The sequence below is a fragment of the Phoenix dactylifera genome, chromosome 2, assembly GCF_051530095.1.
Source record: "Phoenix dactylifera cultivar Ajwa chromosome 2, Ajwa_hap1_PhDact_Kaust_v1.1, whole genome shotgun sequence".
In the NCBI taxonomy this organism is placed as follows: domain Eukaryota; kingdom Viridiplantae; phylum Streptophyta; class Magnoliopsida; order Arecales; family Arecaceae; genus Phoenix; species Phoenix dactylifera.
The window spans coordinates 13,797,610-13,816,454 of NC_143191.1; the positions used below are offsets into that span (position 1 = coordinate 13,797,610).

The 18,845-nt window shown below is 37.9% G+C and overlaps 1 protein-coding gene across 1 annotated transcript; it reads right to left on the bottom strand.

Annotated features, from left to right (window-relative positions):
* Positions 1-5,009: 5,009 nt before the first annotated feature.
* Positions 5,010-6,226, bottom strand: LOC103722114 (putative F-box protein At4g22165). The gene has a single exon (XM_008812554.3). The coding sequence runs from the start codon at positions 6,211-6,213 to the stop codon at positions 5,044-5,046; it is 1,170 nt and encodes a 389-aa protein (XP_008810776.3). The 5' UTR covers positions 6,214-6,226; the 3' UTR covers positions 5,010-5,043.
* Between the last annotated feature and the right edge of the window lie 12,619 nt (positions 6,227-18,845).

The window sequence follows — 18,845 nt, forward strand, 5'->3', positions numbered from 1 at the left end:
TTTGAAGAATCTATGGATACCAAAAAAAGAAAAAGGGCCAACTAATGTACTTGTGCTTGGACTATTTTTTTGGAACTACTATCCTCTTTTGTCCTAGGTTCATATAGTTTTCCTACTTCAGTTGCTTCAAATTTAAACCATTCAAACATTATAATTATGATAACTCTAAGATAAATAATGATATATGTAGAGATGATGAGATCACTTCATTTGGTTACACCTGAGTACTTCCACATATTAGTGATCCCAAATCATCCCCTATCTTAAAATCGCCATCCAATCTAGTGATGTTAAAGTCATCCCTGAGGAGAGGTTTCTAAAGCATGTTTAGGCAGTAATGTTAGGCTGATAAAAATACCCCTTGGGCTAGTGGAACAAATTGGCCCAACTATCCCCTATCCCTCCTTCAGCCCAAATTAAAATGTGTGGAATATATGGAACATATCAAGGTTAAATTTGATATTATAAAGTTAGTGATCTTGGATTTCCGTGGTATACCAAATAGGTCAATCATGGATATATGACGATCTTTAATCCTTGAAATATAGCATACCATATATGGTGATCTTAGATCATCGAAGAACACATTAGCCCAAGATGAGGATCACCGGTGATCTAAGATCACCATAGTGATGCCATTTGGATTACCAAATACAACCTTAGAAAACTTTGAGATAATTGGTAAAAAAATTTAAACAACTTCTTCTTTTTTTTTTTGCTAAGGCGGGTGGATCATACCTGATGAGCACGGATACACCCAATAAAATCAAAAAACGAAATACTTCGGAGTGCTAGGGGCAACTCCTCATCTCCAGCCTACAGGGTGCTACCAGAGTGACTGGCTACATAAGCAGCCACTGAGTCCGCAGCCCCATTCGCTTCACGGAACATATGCTTGGCCTGAAAAGCCCCTCCAGCCCCCACCATTGCCAAGATATCTCGGAGCAAAGGGTGGGCACTACCATTACCCTTTGGCCTCCCTCGGACCCAACTAACGACCGTGGTCGAATTTTCCTCCAGGATGATGGAACTGGCCCGTAAAACACACTGGGCGTGACGAAGGCCCGCCCAAGCGGCCCACAACTTCGCACCTAGAATCGATATGTCGATGAGTTGACTGCCCCTTGCAGCCACGACCCTAATAGACGGGTCTCGAATAACAAAACCCGCGCCGCCCCTCGTACCTCTATCCAAGATGGACCCATTGAAGTTGACCTTGAGGAAACTCGTAGGTGGGGACTCCTAGGTAAAAAACACCATACGGGATGCTGCCGAAGTAGAATGGAAACCCTAAATATCCCAAGCTGTCAAGGTTCCTTTGACAAGTATGACGTGACTAAGCTTTGCCGCCTGCACTTGGGCAGTCTCTACCACAAGTCTCGGCGATATATTGCATTCGCTAAAGATTTGAGCATTTCTAGCCAACCAAATCTGGCAGGACGTGCAAATCACCCGAACCACCTCCTAGTGAAGCAGAGGGGACTCCGAGCATCGGCGCATGGCCTATAGAAACTGGTCCCTCCGGCATTGAACCTCCTGTGGGATTTCTGCTAGTTGCCAAGTCGCCCTAGCCCATGTGCACTGAAACAAAATGTGGTCCACCGTCTCGTCCACACCACAATCCCCACATACCAAGGGAATCCTCAATCCTTGACCACTAAGGACTACCCTCATCGGAAGCCGGTCTCAGACTACCTTCTAGAAGAACAGTGCTACCCTCGGACGGAGTCCCAAGTGCTAGATCCAGGCGCAGTCTGGCCCAGGCTCGTACTGCTGCCAGAGAATGCAGGAGAGATCGCCCATCCTGACACTGGTCCTAGTGGAGGTACTCCAAACCCGCATGTCTAGACCGCGCACCCAAGTAGCGGGAGGGATTGAATCCTCTCTGCCAGGTGCCCCCCAAAAAGCTGAGCTAGCCTAGTCTCGTCCTATTCAGCCCCCTCGGAGACAAGAAGATCACAGACACGCAGGCCCTCCGCCGCCTCGATACTAACCATAGTCGGCCAATGTTGCAAGGGTAAGGCATCTACCCATGGATCTCCAGCCACATCAATACTGCGCCCATCAACTATCATCTATCTAGTGTGGACCAACGCAGTAGGCAAGTACCTCGCAATCTCTTACCATAGGAAAGAACATCTCTATCCTCGGGCCAGTGCCTCAGGGCCCACCCGCCCATAGCGGGCTACTATGGTCCGGCTCCAGATCTTCTGCAGCTCCAAAAGAAACCGGACTGCATGCCGGGCAATAAGCACCTCCCGTCTCTCCAGGAGAGATAGAAATCCAAGGCCACCCTTACTAAAAGAAAGACAGATACTCTCTCATGCCACCAAGTGCACCTCCCGACCACCACCATGTGAGCCCCATAAGAAGCCCCAAAGTAGTCACTCGATCTTCAGTAGCACTGTCCTCGGCACCACCATGTTTGATATGAGATAGATGGGTACGGAGTCAAGTACAGATCTGATCAACGTTAATCTACCCATCATAGATAGAGACGCTGCCCGCCATCCCTCCAGACTACCCTGGACCCGTTACACTAGCCCGGTGCACTCAAATACCCGTAGTCTCCTACTTGTGATCGGCACACTTAAGTAGCTCCAGGTCCCATCAGGCTTCGCCACTTCGGGGCTCACTGAAGATCCCACATCATCCTTTGGCCAACATGACATTATCGAAGATGCTTCTACCTTCTACAAAAGCACCTTGCTCCTGGCAAATAATTTCGGAAAGCAAAGGCTTTATCCGCTCTACCAGTATTCTTGCCACTACTTTATATAAAGTTGTGCACAAGCTGATAGACACTTCTGCTTACTCTAAAAACTAAGAAAAGTTCTAATTTGAATCTTTTGGGTAAAACTCTTCTTAAGACACAGTAGGAATATGTATTTTCTTTTGATCTTAATAAGCTACCCATGATAATTCATCATAATTCCATTCATGTCTCTTTAAATAGTTATCAAAATGTAGTACAACAGAAGGGATGAGCCCCTATAGTTGGGTCTGAGGGCCATTCCTAGCCACTAGAGAGAGAGAGAGAGAGAGCAAATCCCATTTGTCTTGTCATTGAGGAGAGAGATGAGACATCTGTCCACTATCATTGAAGCCACCACTTGACATCTCGTAAGCTTCTGAAACCTAGTTCCTCCAATTATCTCAATTCCCTTTGTTCCCATGTTCTAGTTCATGATTGAATCCTAATTTAGGGTTTCTGATTTGCTTTTGTTATCCACCTACTATGTCATTTCTTCCCAACAAAGGTTACGCATTCGATGAACATAAAATCAGATGGACATAATTTATTTGAAACTATATCATGTCTCTTCTAGTAATCTATTCTAAGCAAATACATTATCAATTTGAAACAAGAAGTTGTCATGACTTGCATGTTAAATGACACTTGTAGTTTAACTAATAAAATGTGACCGATGATAGATTATTCCTAAAACTTATTATATACTCTAATTTATATCCTTCATATGCATCAATTTCACTGCAATTAGTTTTTTTAGTAGAAACCATATATTCTGAATTTTATCTGAATATTCTTGTAGCCAATTATAAGCCCTTTTTGAAATCACATCAACTTGTATCCTGTGTCCAGTAGGTAAGATAAATATGCACATTCAATTGAGAATAGAGGGCCAATGATTTAATAAAATTCAAAGCAAATTATTTTTGAAAAAGTCTAACCTAAATCACAAAAATAAAATTAATTAAATATTCAGCATAAACCTCATTAATAAGGATTTAAATAATGAAGATCAAATAACGATCATAATTATGTACTACAAAATGATGATCATAATTTATGCAACTACAATTAAACTAGCATGTAGCCACTTGGATTGTACATTAAATAATCTCGGTTCATAATTTAATTTGGATAGGATAAAAGTTGGAACACTTGTAGAGTTAGATTTTTGAGTAAAATAGTGTATAGTTGTCAATAATTATGTTTAATAAAAATAAACTGGTAGAATTTATAAAACATTACTAAAATAGTAAAAGCATAAAAGAAAGATCTATGAAAAATGGAAGCACTTGGACTACATAAGGAAATTTCTTTATTAAAGATAACTTTTCTACTTCATTAGTCCTGTCATGATCTATCAAAAATTAATGTAAATTGGAAGGCAACTAAGACAGAGAGAGACATAGGGAATGGGGGGAAGGGGAAGAGAGAACAAGAGAGGAGTGTACGGATTGGTGGGGAGAAAGAGAGGAGGGTACCTTTGTTTTTGGTGGGGGGGGGGGGGGGGGGGGGGGGGGGGGGGGGGGGTGTAGATTGCAATGGGATAGAGTTTAAGAGGAGGGATGAGTTGAGGGAGGGAGAAAGAGATAAGTTTAGCAATTAATGGATGTTTGGACAAGTAAATAAGAGAGATTGGACCATTCGTACAGGCGAGTGAAAGAAGATATCAGGCTAGATTGGCTTTCTGGGACTCTTTTTCCACGCAAGCGAGAGAAAGAAAATATTCGTACATTAAGAAGATGATCCTATTGGAGTTTTAATTTGAAAAGATTTAATTTCAAAATTAGAAAAAACCAATCTTGCCTCCTAATTGTTAGTTGTTTCAAAAGTTTAAAAACTCGTTCCTTATTTAGTCCTACATCAGATATGTGAAAACAAGACCTCTTACTTAAACGGAATTCTTTCCTATGAACGTCATGTTGGATCTTGAGGGAAGTGGGCTAGTGATCGCACATGTGGTATGCGGCATGCCAGGCTGTGCCACACACCTCTTCCCTTCCATAGGCCTCCATGTTAGAGGTGAGCACATATTTATGATGCAAAGTATGTTGCTTACTGAAATGCAGAAAAAGAGAGGTCATATTCATCGTATCTTATTAAGTTTTTCCTCATATATTTGGACTGATTGCCATTCAAAACTAAAAAAAAAAAAGAAAAAAAAAGAAGATATATCTTATTAAGTTTTTCCTAATACATTTGTTCTGATAGCCATTCAAAAATCAAAAAAAAAAAAAACGAAGAATAACGTTAACAATTGATAAGCGCTACCCCTACAACTGTACTCTTGACTATATCTTGCAATCCACGCCAACGTCCAGCAATGCTGGGGGCAGTATAACCCAAATGGGCGGACCGAAGTTTGGCTTAGGACTTGGAATCGGAAGACATGGCTCGAGACTTCCATCTTCCAAGCGGAAGACTCCTACATCATATTGCGCGTCTCTCACCGCACCGGCATGAAGGAAAACCCAATAATCCTCAGTAAAATAGACCCGGTTCCCTTTCAGTCCAGGGATCTCTTGAGCCGAGAAGGAGACAGAACAACACGTCCCCACCAACAGCGATCGGTCGCCCAGGCTCTCCACCGGCACCCATACGCGCCGTTTCACATCGCACTTGAAGACCTGAATCCTCGTAGTCTTGATCACTATCCGATTCTCATCTCCAACTGTAGTGCGTCTCAGATATCTCCGGACCTGCAGCAGATCACCGGCGGAGTCCACCAGATACTTGACGGAGAACAAGGAGTCGGCGGCCCGCGAAGCGAGGAATGCAGAAGGCCTGCTGTCAGCGCCGAGATCAACAGCCACGGCTTCTCCATTTCCGAAAACGGCCAGGAACCTGCCGTCACGATATATGACGTCTTTCGCACGGTCCAATTCTTCAGCGGCGGTCCACTTGTCGTCACCCGCTCTGGTGTACAAAAATTTGGCCGGGTAGTCGAGGAAGGCCACTGCCGTGTAGCTCGCGGGTGACGGATTCGGGGAGAAGACGACCTTCGAAACGGAGGCAAGAAGGCGGAAGTCCTCAGGAGGAAAGAAGATGCGGCTCCAGTATTGCCGTCCGCATACGACTTTGGAGAAGGCGTCGATTTGAGGGAGGGGAGCGATGGAGGGGAGCTTGATCTCTTCTCTCGTGATAAGGTTCAAAAGGCTTAGTTGGGAGAATTCGTCGAGGGTGGAGAGCCAGTCATCCTGGGATCCAACGCACCACCTGCCGCGGAGCGCCGGGAGAGCGGGGGCAGGCAAAGAGGTGTGGTCGGTGGCACGGAGGAGGTTTTGGTACTCGCCGTCGTCGCCGGGGAGGAGGAGATAGAGCGTGTAGGGGGACTTCACGGAGGCCCAGGAGGTGCAGACCCTGCAGAAACGGCGGTAGTCACGTAATGTCAGCCGGCTGGCGATGTCGCCGAGGAGATCCAAGGGGAGATCCGCCCAGTTGCGCTTTGCGGAGGTGGACATGGTTCTTCTCTTCTCCGGCCAGACCTAAGGTTTGTAGAGGACGGGGCCATGAACGCGATTTATAAACTCGATTTTGACTGGATCCCGTTACGGAAGCAGAGTCCTGCTCGGAATCGGAGTGACCGAGGAACAAGGAGTCCTTCTCCCAAGTCAACAAGGAGTCTTCCTCCATGTAAACAACAATATTTCCAGCGAATGCGAGTCCTTGAGTTTGACCGCTCTCTTCTCGTTCTCGTCTTCTCTTTTTCCACCCTATTCCAGCCGTCTATTCCCCACTCTATCCCCTTGATTTCGTACACTCTGTTTACGTCGAACCCTTCCAACCCAAGTCTAGAACCAAACAAACCCATTCTCCCCAATCCAAGAATTCCAAAATTCCTTGACAGCCCTCAACAGACTCCAGAAGTAATGGTGTTTTATTCGCACAGTCCAACGTTGACTAGACTGAAGACCGGCGCTTGCAAATTCCAATGCAGATGAAAGATGACATGGAACTTGGGTAGCTTATTTTTTTAATTTTGGATAATTTTATAGATATTTTAAATAGATCTACTTTTACTATTTCTCTCCTTCAAAGTAAATAAATAAGCTGAACATATTTATTCAACATAAAATTGACTGCAGCAAAGGAAGATGATCACACCATATACTTTTTTGGTGGTGCACACATAGAATAGATGTAGTTCTCAAAACGATGTTCGATGTATCTAAAAAACTAGAAAGAGGAAAGAGAAGAAAAGAAGAGAAAGAAGATGTGAAGCAGCAAATGGAGTGCACAGTTTTTCTTTACTTCTGGATTATAGTTAATGTGCAACTTAAAGAGTAAACTTAGCTTCTCATTTAGAATGACTTGCAAGACATGCATGCTATGAGATTCCTAGGGCTATCAAAATAATGTATTATTGGCAGCAAATCTAATATGTTCATATATATAATTTAAACTATGCTGTGTACTAAAGTCTGACTAGGAAACTGCTACCTTGTTTAGTTTTGTTGTTGGAGGGACAAAAGCACTTCTTGGAGGGTTAAAAATTCTTTTTAGGTGATTTTAAGATAATAGGTAAAAATTTGAAAATAGCTTTCTACATCTAATTTGAGGCTATAACCACATATTTTATACATCTTTATCTCCATAAAAGTCTCCCAAGAAAGGTTATTTCTTTGATGAAGGCAAAATGGCATTTGACATAATCTACTTGAAACTATAGCAAATCTCTTCTAGTAATGAATTCTATGCAAATACATTATCAGTTGGAAACAACTAGTTATCAAGTTATCGTAACTTGCATGTTAAAGACACTTGTAGTTTAACTAAAAAATATATGACCAATGATAGAATCTTTTTTTTTTTTGGTAAAACCAATGATAGAATCTTCATACCCTACTAATGACTCCTTTTTGTCATTATTGAACTTTTTCTCTATATGATAAGTCCTACACTTATTTTCCATTAATAGATTTCATAGTTGTTTGTCTAAGAAGAAAAGATTCAGATTCTATCAATAAACCTTGAAAACATAAAGGGTTCAATATGTATAGATATTAGCTTTTTGAATAGACATGGGTGAGCCCATATCTAGCATATATTATTTGTGTGCTATTGCCAAATATTTTATACATATTTATCAATTAGTAAAGATGGTCAACAAAAGTTAATCCTTCAATAAAGTTGAAATCGAATGGATCGCAAGTTGTATCTTTTTTTTTTTTTGCTAAAATCAAGTTGTATCTTTTTTGCAAAAGAAGAAGTTACCTTCTTTTGCACAAGTCCATCATTGGATCATCCACCGCATAGATCTCAAAGCACTCCAAAAGTTTATTATTCATCCTCCTACACAAATGTTAAGGCAATTAGTGGATGATCCAATGGTGGGTTCATATGAAAGAAGGTGAATCCTTCTTTTGTGTGAAAGATACCCCACGACCCCAAATCCCACTTGACATAACTTATTTGAAACTATAGCAAATCTCTTCCAGTAATGTATTCTAAGCAAATATATTTCCAATTTGAAACAACTAGTTATCATGATTTGCATGTTAAAAGACACTTGTTGTTTGACTAAGAGAACAACAAAATCTCATACATTCTGTACATCATTAATGCTTTTTTTTTTTGTCATTCATGAACCTTTCTTCTATAAATTAATTCTTAAACTTGTTTTCCATTAATAGATTTCGTAGATTCTGATGCTGCATATGATAGGTTGTATGTAGGAGATAGAGATGAGCCTCAGCCCTCACCTTGTCCCTAGCAACTAAGTAATCCACTTTGAAAAGACAACATAAAATAACAAAACCAACCATCCTCCTGGATGCCACCCAAAATTAATTTTCATATATTTAAAGAGTGATTCCTTCCTTCTACTTCATTAGAAGAGTGCTAGTAATCTCTTGTTGTTTCCCATGCATTGGATCTCCAAAATCCTCATAAAAAACACATAAGGTAAGCAGCATGTATTTCACCTTTGTATACTTCATCTAGTCCTCAGTCCATGTAGGGCCCTTCTCTTAATTTTCTAGAATTTTGAGGACCTCGTTTGGAATGGGTGGTTCAGGAAACATTAATGAAGGGTCTCGTAATTCTAAATGTCTCTATTCCATCTGGCTACAAGAAATTTTTAGGTACATTAACTTTATTTTATATATTTGTTGGCTAAATTTTACATTATCTCTATATTAAAACTACAGGTTTTGAAATCTTGGAATACTTCTCTCAAATTCTATGTATCACTTCACAATCCCAAATTTAGTCTTTCTCTTCCTAAAATACAAAAAATATCCCACCATAATTAAAAAATCTATTATTAGAAATTAATCTGAACCATATATGGTCAAAATTTGAATTTATTGGAAAGTAGATATTCCGAATAAAGAATTTCAAATAAAAAAATAAACTGCCAAATTTTTGCGACTTGAAAATTTTGAAAATTATTTAAAAACAATTCAATCCATGGTTGAATAAGAAATTATTGGTTTAAAATACTAGAAATTGGTTGTATGTAGAAATTAATCAGAACCATGCTCCAAGTATGAAATCATTGGCAAGTAAATATCAAAAATAAGAAATTACAAAAAAGGAAAATACTGCTGATAATTGAAAATTAAAAAATTTCAAATAAATTAAAAATATAATTATTTTAATACTAGTACTATTCTAAATTATCGGTTTATGTTGGATAGGATGTAGGGGCAGTTTTATCAACATGGTTAGATTGAGTCCAAATTTTGACCCAATTAGTCTAACCTCACTCATTTTATTTTGAAAGAAAATCAAACCAGGTTCTCTTTCAAACTTTAGCTTCGAGTATTATGTGCTAGATCTAAATTCTCATTGAGTGCACTCGTTCAAAAGTTTGAATATATCAGACTATATTTGACCAAGACCAAGTTGGGTTATATGCATACTATTTGGGTCATTTTGGCCTACTTGCCTCTCTAAAAAACACATCAAAACCATGAGGAAGAAGAAATATAAGCTTTATGAAGGAGAAAGTGTGTTGGGGTCCAACCTGATAGCAGGGCTAGGGCCACTTGTTATGAGAAGATTGGTGCTTTATACGATCCATGAATGTTGCTAACATCCTTATTACAACCAATGCCCTTTTATCATAGGCAATCCCATTTATGAAATGTTCTTTCTTGCTACTTTGGACACATAGCATTTCTCGAAAGGAATATTGTGGGGAAAGAAAATATATAGCACTAGGTAGAGTTGCTCCTCAGTCCTCCCTCTTAAAACCTTTTAGAGATAGAAGGTTAGGACTCCATAGACAACTATAGAGGGATAATACCTCAATAAATGAGTTGGTCATAATTATCTCTCAAATGTTCAAGTAGAGAATGTGTACATCTAAATTCTTATACCACTCTCAGCAACAACCTTGTCAGTTAGTGCAAACTAAGGCCACAAATAGGTTGGGTTGACTCGTGATCCAACCCAACCTAATCTGCTTACATCTGATTCGGACCCAATTTAAGGACCCGTGGAGCTATGTCGGGTTTCAAATTTAGACCAATTCCATATTTCGGATCGGGACAGGGTTTATTGAATTTCGAGCTGACCCAATCCGACTCATCCCAATTATTATATGGGTCTAATTTGGATCTTCTGACCTATTACCCGACCCAACTCAAGTCGACACAAGTTATATGGTTTTTGTGTTAACATATAATGGAACAAACTTCAATTATAGAATTGTTCAATTGGAAAAGTAGCTTAAAACCAAAAACCATAAATGATGGAACCTTTTATTACATGTATAATTTTAGATTCCATGAACTTGTTCCTTGCTTTACTCCATGATTTATAAAGCACTAATTATGGAACAAGTTGTGCAAGTTTATTTTAATTGATGGCTTAACCCACATACAGGTCTTGGTATGTAGAAAATCTATAAACTAAATTTGTAAACTCCATCTGTGCACAATATGGTAGAAATGAAAGCATACTGCTTGGAAGCACTAAGAATTGTGAGCTAGAATTTGTAGAACTATTTAATAGTGCCATCCATTATCAATTAATTGGTTTGAAATAAATGGTGTCATCATCCCACCAATCCAAGCTTCTTGATCTGATTTTATTCACATGACATGGGGGATGCTGTAGCAAGCTAGATAGTTGAGTGATTTCTTTAGATGGAAAGTTTGATGTTTAGATTGATACTATGATTGACTTGGTATTCTATGCATACTTTGTTTTAGTATATTAGATATAATAATTTGTATAATCCACAAGGAAAGCTCAATTTTTGGAACTCTTTTTAATTATTTTCTGAGCTTTGTTGGAAAAAATCATCTTGCTGAATGTGCCATAACATGCTTCCAAAGAGATATTCATGTCTTATAATGAAGCTAAGATTTTTTTTTTGTCCAAATTTAACTTTTACTTTGGAACTCCATATTTATGACCCGACTCGAACTTGACCCAAACCCGATTCAAACTCGATCTAGACTCATTTTTTTTTTGAGTTTGAACTAATTTATACATGGATCTGACATGACTTGAATAACCCATTGGATCAAAATTTTAGTCACAGACTCCACTCCATCCGACCTGACTCGATTTTATATTGGTTGAGTTCGGGTCCAACAATAGAACTCGAGCAAGGAATCGGGTTGGGCCGGAGTTACTTATGACCCGGTTCGACCCGACTCATTTGCATCTTTAGTGCAAACATGGCTCAACATTGGCAACGTAGTACATCTAAGAACTAGGCTTAGATACCAGTTCCAGTTTTCCTCTAGCTTGTGAACTCAAGTGAGCCTGACCGAAACATGGGTAGGCTTGACATATGGATGGAAGGAGTCATAGAAGTACTAAAACTTCTAAAAGAGAATTTTCAACACATGAACTATGAAAGTGGATAGATATAATGCATATTTAAGAGCCAAATTAGTTCTTATTTTTTCTATAGATTGCTTCAACATCTGAGTTGATGGAGTTACTAGATTATGGAGTTAACCAACCTGGACAAGTTATAACATGGTATTTATCAATAATAAAATAGAAAATCAATTGCTTGCTTAATTGATGTATTTAAATCAGTTTTGGGCATGAAACTTAGAGGCAAGCTTGATTCACTTCTATTTAAATAGCTTGATTAAGCCAAATTTTGAACCAAGCTTGAATCCTTTCTAATTTGATTGGTGTAATACCCTTGAATTGAGCATAATTTGAACAATACAAGTTGAAATATGAAATTCAAAACCCTATTCAATTAAATACTAATTTCATGTGGCCCCTAATGTCCTGAAACATTCAAAGCCTATACTCGGGGGAACCCATAATACTTAAAAGACAATAACATGAGAACAAAGTCATTATATTATCTTCAACCTCTTTCAATTGATTTCAAGCATCTGATTGTGAATTATTTTATATATTCTTTCTCAAAACTTTTAACTCATCCTGATCAAGTTGGTGTATTCTCATGCTTGGCTTGAAACAAAATTCCCACTTAAAAACCAAAAGCAAGGTTGGCCAATTTGCATTCATTTTGAAACTTGATTCTTAGCCCTAGTTAATTGAATATAGTTGAAACCACATCATGTGTATTCCACAAGCTATAAATATGAGAGATGCAAGAAAGGTAACACGATCACAAAAGAAATATGGTTGAATGTAAAGGAATGTGTTTTCTTAGACAAGGAGACAACCCTCCCCCCAACCCCATTAAAAAAAAATGAAAAACAGTAAATGTTAAAAAATGCCCCCCAAAAATTGCTCATATCTCTTTTAATCCTTTCAGCAATGTGGGAACTTCAATCGCCCAATGAATATATCAAATATCTCGTCCCTATCCAACATGCTAACATGCACATATCTGGGCTTTATATCGGAGTGCCTGCCATTTCGTGTAAGTATCTTCTTGCACCTCAAAAATCTCTCGCAGACATCCACACCTTCTTTTTCACATTTTACCCATGCAAAAGCTATATATAATACAAAGAGAAAAAAAGAAAAAAGAGAAAAATAGGGAGAGAGAGAGAAAGTTTAGATACAATATGAGTAATGCATACTAAATTTAGCATTCTAATATTAAATTCGAACTAAATGGTTTATATTCTTATGATTAAGAATCTATACCAAGATACTTGAGGGTCTTTTGTTAGCTAAACTTGCACATGGCCAACGGATAATTGGGTAGGTTGAAGATACCATCTTAGTACCAAGCTCCATACTGTTGCCACATTATTACTGTATCGGTACAATATGATACGAAACCAATTTGGCAGACCGAATATCGGTATGCCCTCCATATCCTATATTGATACCAAACTAGTTTGATACTGTATGACTATTGTCAAAGAGCCTGTTGGCATTTTTATAACATGGGAGCTCATAGGAACCAGAGACTATCTCAAGAATTTTTGCAGCTCAGAGTTGCTAAGTACTTAGGCATTCCAATAGTGTTAAGCTCTATGACTTTATCATCCTCTTGGCAATGTCTTGGTCCTTGTAAGAGTTCAAGAAATAATCCTTTCACATACATTAAGATTGTTTGCCAACAAGTAAATAGTTAAAAAAAAATTGTACCCGAGTCTACTCTCAGCATGACCTATGTATTTTGAAATAGTGAAGAGTATAACACCGCGGTCTACTAGATTGGTATAGTAGCGTACTGAGGCCAGTAGTAGGCAAGATCATGCATCATCTTCTGAGCCTTGGTTTTTAAAACTGCTTTCCTTTTGAAACCATCAAAATTGTTGGGGGAGCAAACCACCTCAGTAGGCAGTTCTTTGATTTAGTTTATTTAGAATGAACATTCCTTCAAATGATTAAAATAAAACATCCATACATGGTTGGATCTTCACTGTGTTAAAGCTTCTGATGTTAGTTTATTTACAATAAACATTCCTTCAAGAGCTTAAAATAAAATGGTGAAGGTTGTAATATTTTATCATCCCTTATCACACCTATTATGATTGAGTATCTTAATTAGGCGTGTGAACAAGCCAAATCACGACTAGGCCATGCTTGACCCTGACTTGAATTGATTACCTTTAGGTCATGATTTCAAATCTAAACCCAACTATTACCTAAGAAAACCTAAGTCCAACACATTAGATAACTAGGTTAGATCCGGTTGGGCCCACGAACAAATATTTAGAGCCAACAAGTCATTCTATTTGACCAGAGTCAAGCATGACCACAAGCCTAAGTTGGACCAAGAAAGATTGAGTTTACATCGAAACAAATTATTACTTCCAATCAGAGCATAGCAACAAATTTAGTTGATCCAAACATATACTTGATAGAATTGCATTCGAATTCATAGAACAAAAGTGGGAAGGGTATTATCCCTGTGAGCTTTTAGCAACTTCTTATGCTTGATGCCTATGGTGCTTTAGCACAGAGGAAGAAGTAATAGTGGTCTATTTGGTCAAAGGATTTCCAAGTTAGGTTGTATTGAATCAGGCTGGGTTGGATACAACTAATCCAAATTGGAATTACATTACCTATGCACCTTGACCCTTCAATAGGTCTCCAAAAACAAGCCGAACTTGATCTAACCAGACACAACTTAACCCAATCCATTTGCAGCCCCATCTCATAGCACTATAGGATTGGAACTAAATCACCATTTGCTATTGCTTCTATTTTTTTGCTTTTGTTTTCAAAAACTTCGAAAGAAAATGAACTAGACTGAACATATATGATGAAGCTATTTTATTTTTCTTGAAATTGTTTGTAAAAATCTCTATGTGTTTTGTATCAAAAAGTGAAATCAAGGGATAGCAAAAATTCTGTGCAAAGGCCACCTTCAACATCAATCTCCATGCAATATTTCATTAATTTATAGAGAAATTAACAAAAAAATAAAAGTAGTAGCGATGCGAAACAATGCCAAAAAGGTCCTAAATAAAGGAAAGGCCGGGAGAAGGCCTACTAATCAAGGTTACTTATGGATTTGTTTGAGATGGAGGCTATAGGTTCCTCGAATCCATTGAGTCTCACCTCATGGATAAGAAATACAAGCAAAACCGCATTTAATGTGAATAATGCTATCATTGAAAGCAATAAATTTTGGGTCAAATTCATAGCTATTGGTATGATTCTCACAATTATGAAATTGATGCTTTGAGATTATCATGAGCAAGTGAGAATATTGTTGGCTTGAGATTTGAGGTTGATTGCTCACACCCTTCCCCGAGCAAAAGTTATAGAGCAGGAGGTTGAGAGTGGACAAATGCAGTGAATGAAGACCTTATCATGATATTTTGATTCCTATTGCAATAATTTCTTTCTTTTAAGCTATTCCTACCGCAATAACCACATTTATCACACTCAGTTGAACTTGTTGACACCTATTCATGTTTGTTTCTAGCTTTTTTGTCATTTTTCCTTCACGGTCCCAATGCTATACCTCTTTCTTTGGTTCCTATGATATGCCTGTTTAAGTTCTATATATTGGTATCATATACCCCTCATTACCTTGCACTAGGTGGTGATGAGCGGCTGGCAAGTTTGGTCACAAAATGAGTCCAATTACCTTAACCACCTTTGCTCTGACCTACCAAACTTATTGGCTCGTGTTTGTTCCATTCTTTAGCTTCTATGTCATTTCTTTTTATATTTATAGAAGCTCCTAATCTTTGTCTAATCTATACATTCATTGTAACTCTATGTCTTGTATATTAAACTCACTTGCAATCATTTATTTTTGCTTTTAACCTCTCATGAGATTTGGAGAACATAGGACACATTCCTTGTCTTTATCTTCTATATTTGACATAATCCTTCATGATAGTCAAACGTATGGGAGTAATTATCACCTACATCTAGTTTGCTGGAACCGAGGACTCACCGCCTTGGGCCACCAACTTCTTAGTAGATGCATTCTTGGGATACAATCAAATCAGGACATATCCTAAGGATAAGGAGAAAACAATGTTCATCACTGACAATGAGTTATATTGCGACCGAAAGATGCCATGTAGGCTGAAGAAATGCTGGAGCTACATATCAATATCTGATCAATTGAATCTTTAAGGACCATATCGGCTAGAATATGGAGATGTACATGGATCACTTGTTCGTGAAGAGGCAGAAGGCTGAACATTACATCACCCATTTACATAAAGCCTTCCAGAGTTTATTGTGGACTTGAAACTAGAACTTGAAAATTAAAATAAAAACTCATAAACATTTCTAAAAAAAGAAAAAGCATTGTATCAGACTATTTCAACGAAAGAGTAAGGTGAGGGGTCCAAGCTAGTATCATGAGTTTGAGCCCCCTTCAACTTGTTTATCTATGTAATTATTTTTAGTTATTTGAGATATACTCATCTTGGCTCAATCATCCCTCCACATGCATAATCTAAGCTGCACATGAGGGGGCGAGGGGGAATTAATTGTTAGCAATATAAAGTTATGCATGCACCTTCATATAGATATTGGTATGAATAGGAGTACAAATTGAAACCACGATATATCGGTATGGGAATATATCATGGTTTCATGCTCTATGTAGTTGTAGCTTAAATATTTTTCTAGACTAAATGAAATATTCTTGATTGTTCTCCTCACTGTAACATATCAATTCTTTGGCTTCTTGTATATTATTTTTTAGTTTATTTTATTTTATTTGAAACAACAATATTAAATACTATTTACTACTTCATCTTGATAATGGATAATATGGCTTCATCCAATTAGGCATGCAATACTAAGAGTGAGACTAGAGTTTGAAGGTGAGGCACATATTTCCCATCTTTGGAGATCATCATCATCTCCTTGGGAGATGTCCTCGACTTGTTTTATAGATTTCCCCTACAAATGTTGTTCTTGTCCTCCTTGCTAAATCCAAATGATCACATCCCTCCTCCACACCATCGGTTGGGTTGAGATCAAGTTTGGATTTGGTCACCCTAACCTGACCCAAATTTTTAATACTTCACTTAGCCCTTGCCAATGAGTGGTTGAACTAATTCAAATAGGCATAATCCAAGTTGCCGCAACATGACTTCCAAGCAATTGGCAGAAGATGGACTAATCCTCTTATCTTCCTCTTTTAGGGAAAAGTAGAAGGAGAACATTTTCCAATTTAAACCTCATCATACATGTGAAAATTAGCTAACTTGGTACTCTATAAACCTTGTGATTCATTGAATCAGGATCACCATGTTGAGACTTGGATCCTTTTTAATCATTACTATTATGGCTGTCACAATCTTGCCATTATCCTACATAAATCTTACAGACAATCCCCCCTTTATGGCAGCCAATTCTCATTCATAATCTCAGATATCACAGCTTCCATATTGCATGCACAATCTTGAAATATCAGCTCACAACAATTATCATAATCTTTTCAAACAAGTATTACTTTCATACTAATTCTCGAAGATCATGGGGTTACAGTTTGTATATTCAAATTCTGAGTCTGTCCTATACTCATAGAATTTTGCTGTTGTATTCTACTATATCTATTTTCTATTTGGTCCCCAGAATCAAGGGTTTCAACTTGTATGCAAGGCATATCAATGCCATGAACAAGATATGCATTTATAATCACATTCCCCATACAAATTACCAATTATGAAGTGGAAGTGGCCTCTTCTCTAAAGTCATGATCCAACCGTCACTTGAATGGCAGACAATCATGCGGGGCCCTAGGTTTACATGGGAGGCCATGCTTTGATGCATCAATTCTCGCATCATCATGGCCATGCGAGTGATAGTTGAAGGGCTTGAGATTAGATACTGGACCTCTCTAGCATCCCTATCAACTCGAGAGCATACCCAATCTATCATTTTAGACTTTTATGAGCTAAACCTTAGGTCCAAAAAAAAAATCATCTTAATTGTGCTAATTGAGCTTAGCATTTTCTTACCAATATCATGTGCCTTGACCTATCTAGGCAACCTTTGGTTTCACATCATCATAATGTTCTACATCGTACTCTCATCACTTTGGAAGATCTAACAATGTGCGCTCCATGTTTCCCTTAACTTCAATATACTCTAGATTACCATGTCACAAGATGCTATCTTTGCAACATCTATGAGTGATTCTATGTGGGGAGGAAGACCAGAAGAGTTATATTATTTTTTCATTTAATTCTTTAGCTCATCGTCAAGGCCTATAGCCACATAAAGGTATTGCTAGATCTACCATGCATCTTATGAAACTAATACATATTTAAGTTCCTCCAGGGTAGGGGTGGAAATGCTTAACCATTTAAGCTATTTAACTTATTTCAATCTGTTGTAGATTAGGTTAGATTACCCTTTAAATAAAATGATCAAATTCGGTTCCGAATTTTTGACTTATTTAATAAATAGATTGGGTTTGGCTTGATAGATTTTTTATCTATCATGCATCCAACCCATTCCGTATTTGATCCGACCCAATTTGATTGCCACCTCTACTCTAGGAACCTCAAACTGGAACTCATGGTGGATGTTGACACTTGCCACAAGTCTAACCTAAGTGTTGTGGAGAAAACATGGATAGTTGGGTTCCAAGGCTATGCAAATCAACTTCCATAACTTTGGTTATGTAAGCTTTGTTGGCTCTACGAATCAGGTTCACTACGCTTGCATTTGATTGAAATTTTAAATGGTTTCATCAAATGGCTTTTCCTTGCAGAAGTTTCTTTAAAGTGGTTGCCCACTTGGATCATAAAAATTTAAATATTCAATTTACATAAATACTTTTTTCAAAAAAATACTTCTTGCACCATATCATCTTGTCGGCTCTGAATGGTCTAGGTATTTTAAAATAGCTCCAATGTATTGTATAGTGGATTGGGCCCTCTCGAATTCTTTTCTTTAACAAACTTCTATATATTATACGATAATATCAAGAAAAATACATAATATCTACCAAGGTACTTATTTATTATAAATTTAGGAGATAAATATATAATATTTCTATTAAGAAAAGTCAAGAATGACACTTGTGTGATACACGGGGAGATAACAAAAATGCAAATATCAATTTATGTAATAGAATAATAAATAATTTCTTAGAAAATAGAATGAAAAATAAATTATAAGTAGAATGCATGTTGGCCCAAGTAGGCAATCCAAGAGGGGGGGTGAATTGGGTTTATAAAATTTTGTGAAAATAAAATTAAATCTCCTCAAGTTTTTAAATCTAATGAAATAAACTAGATGCAGCAAG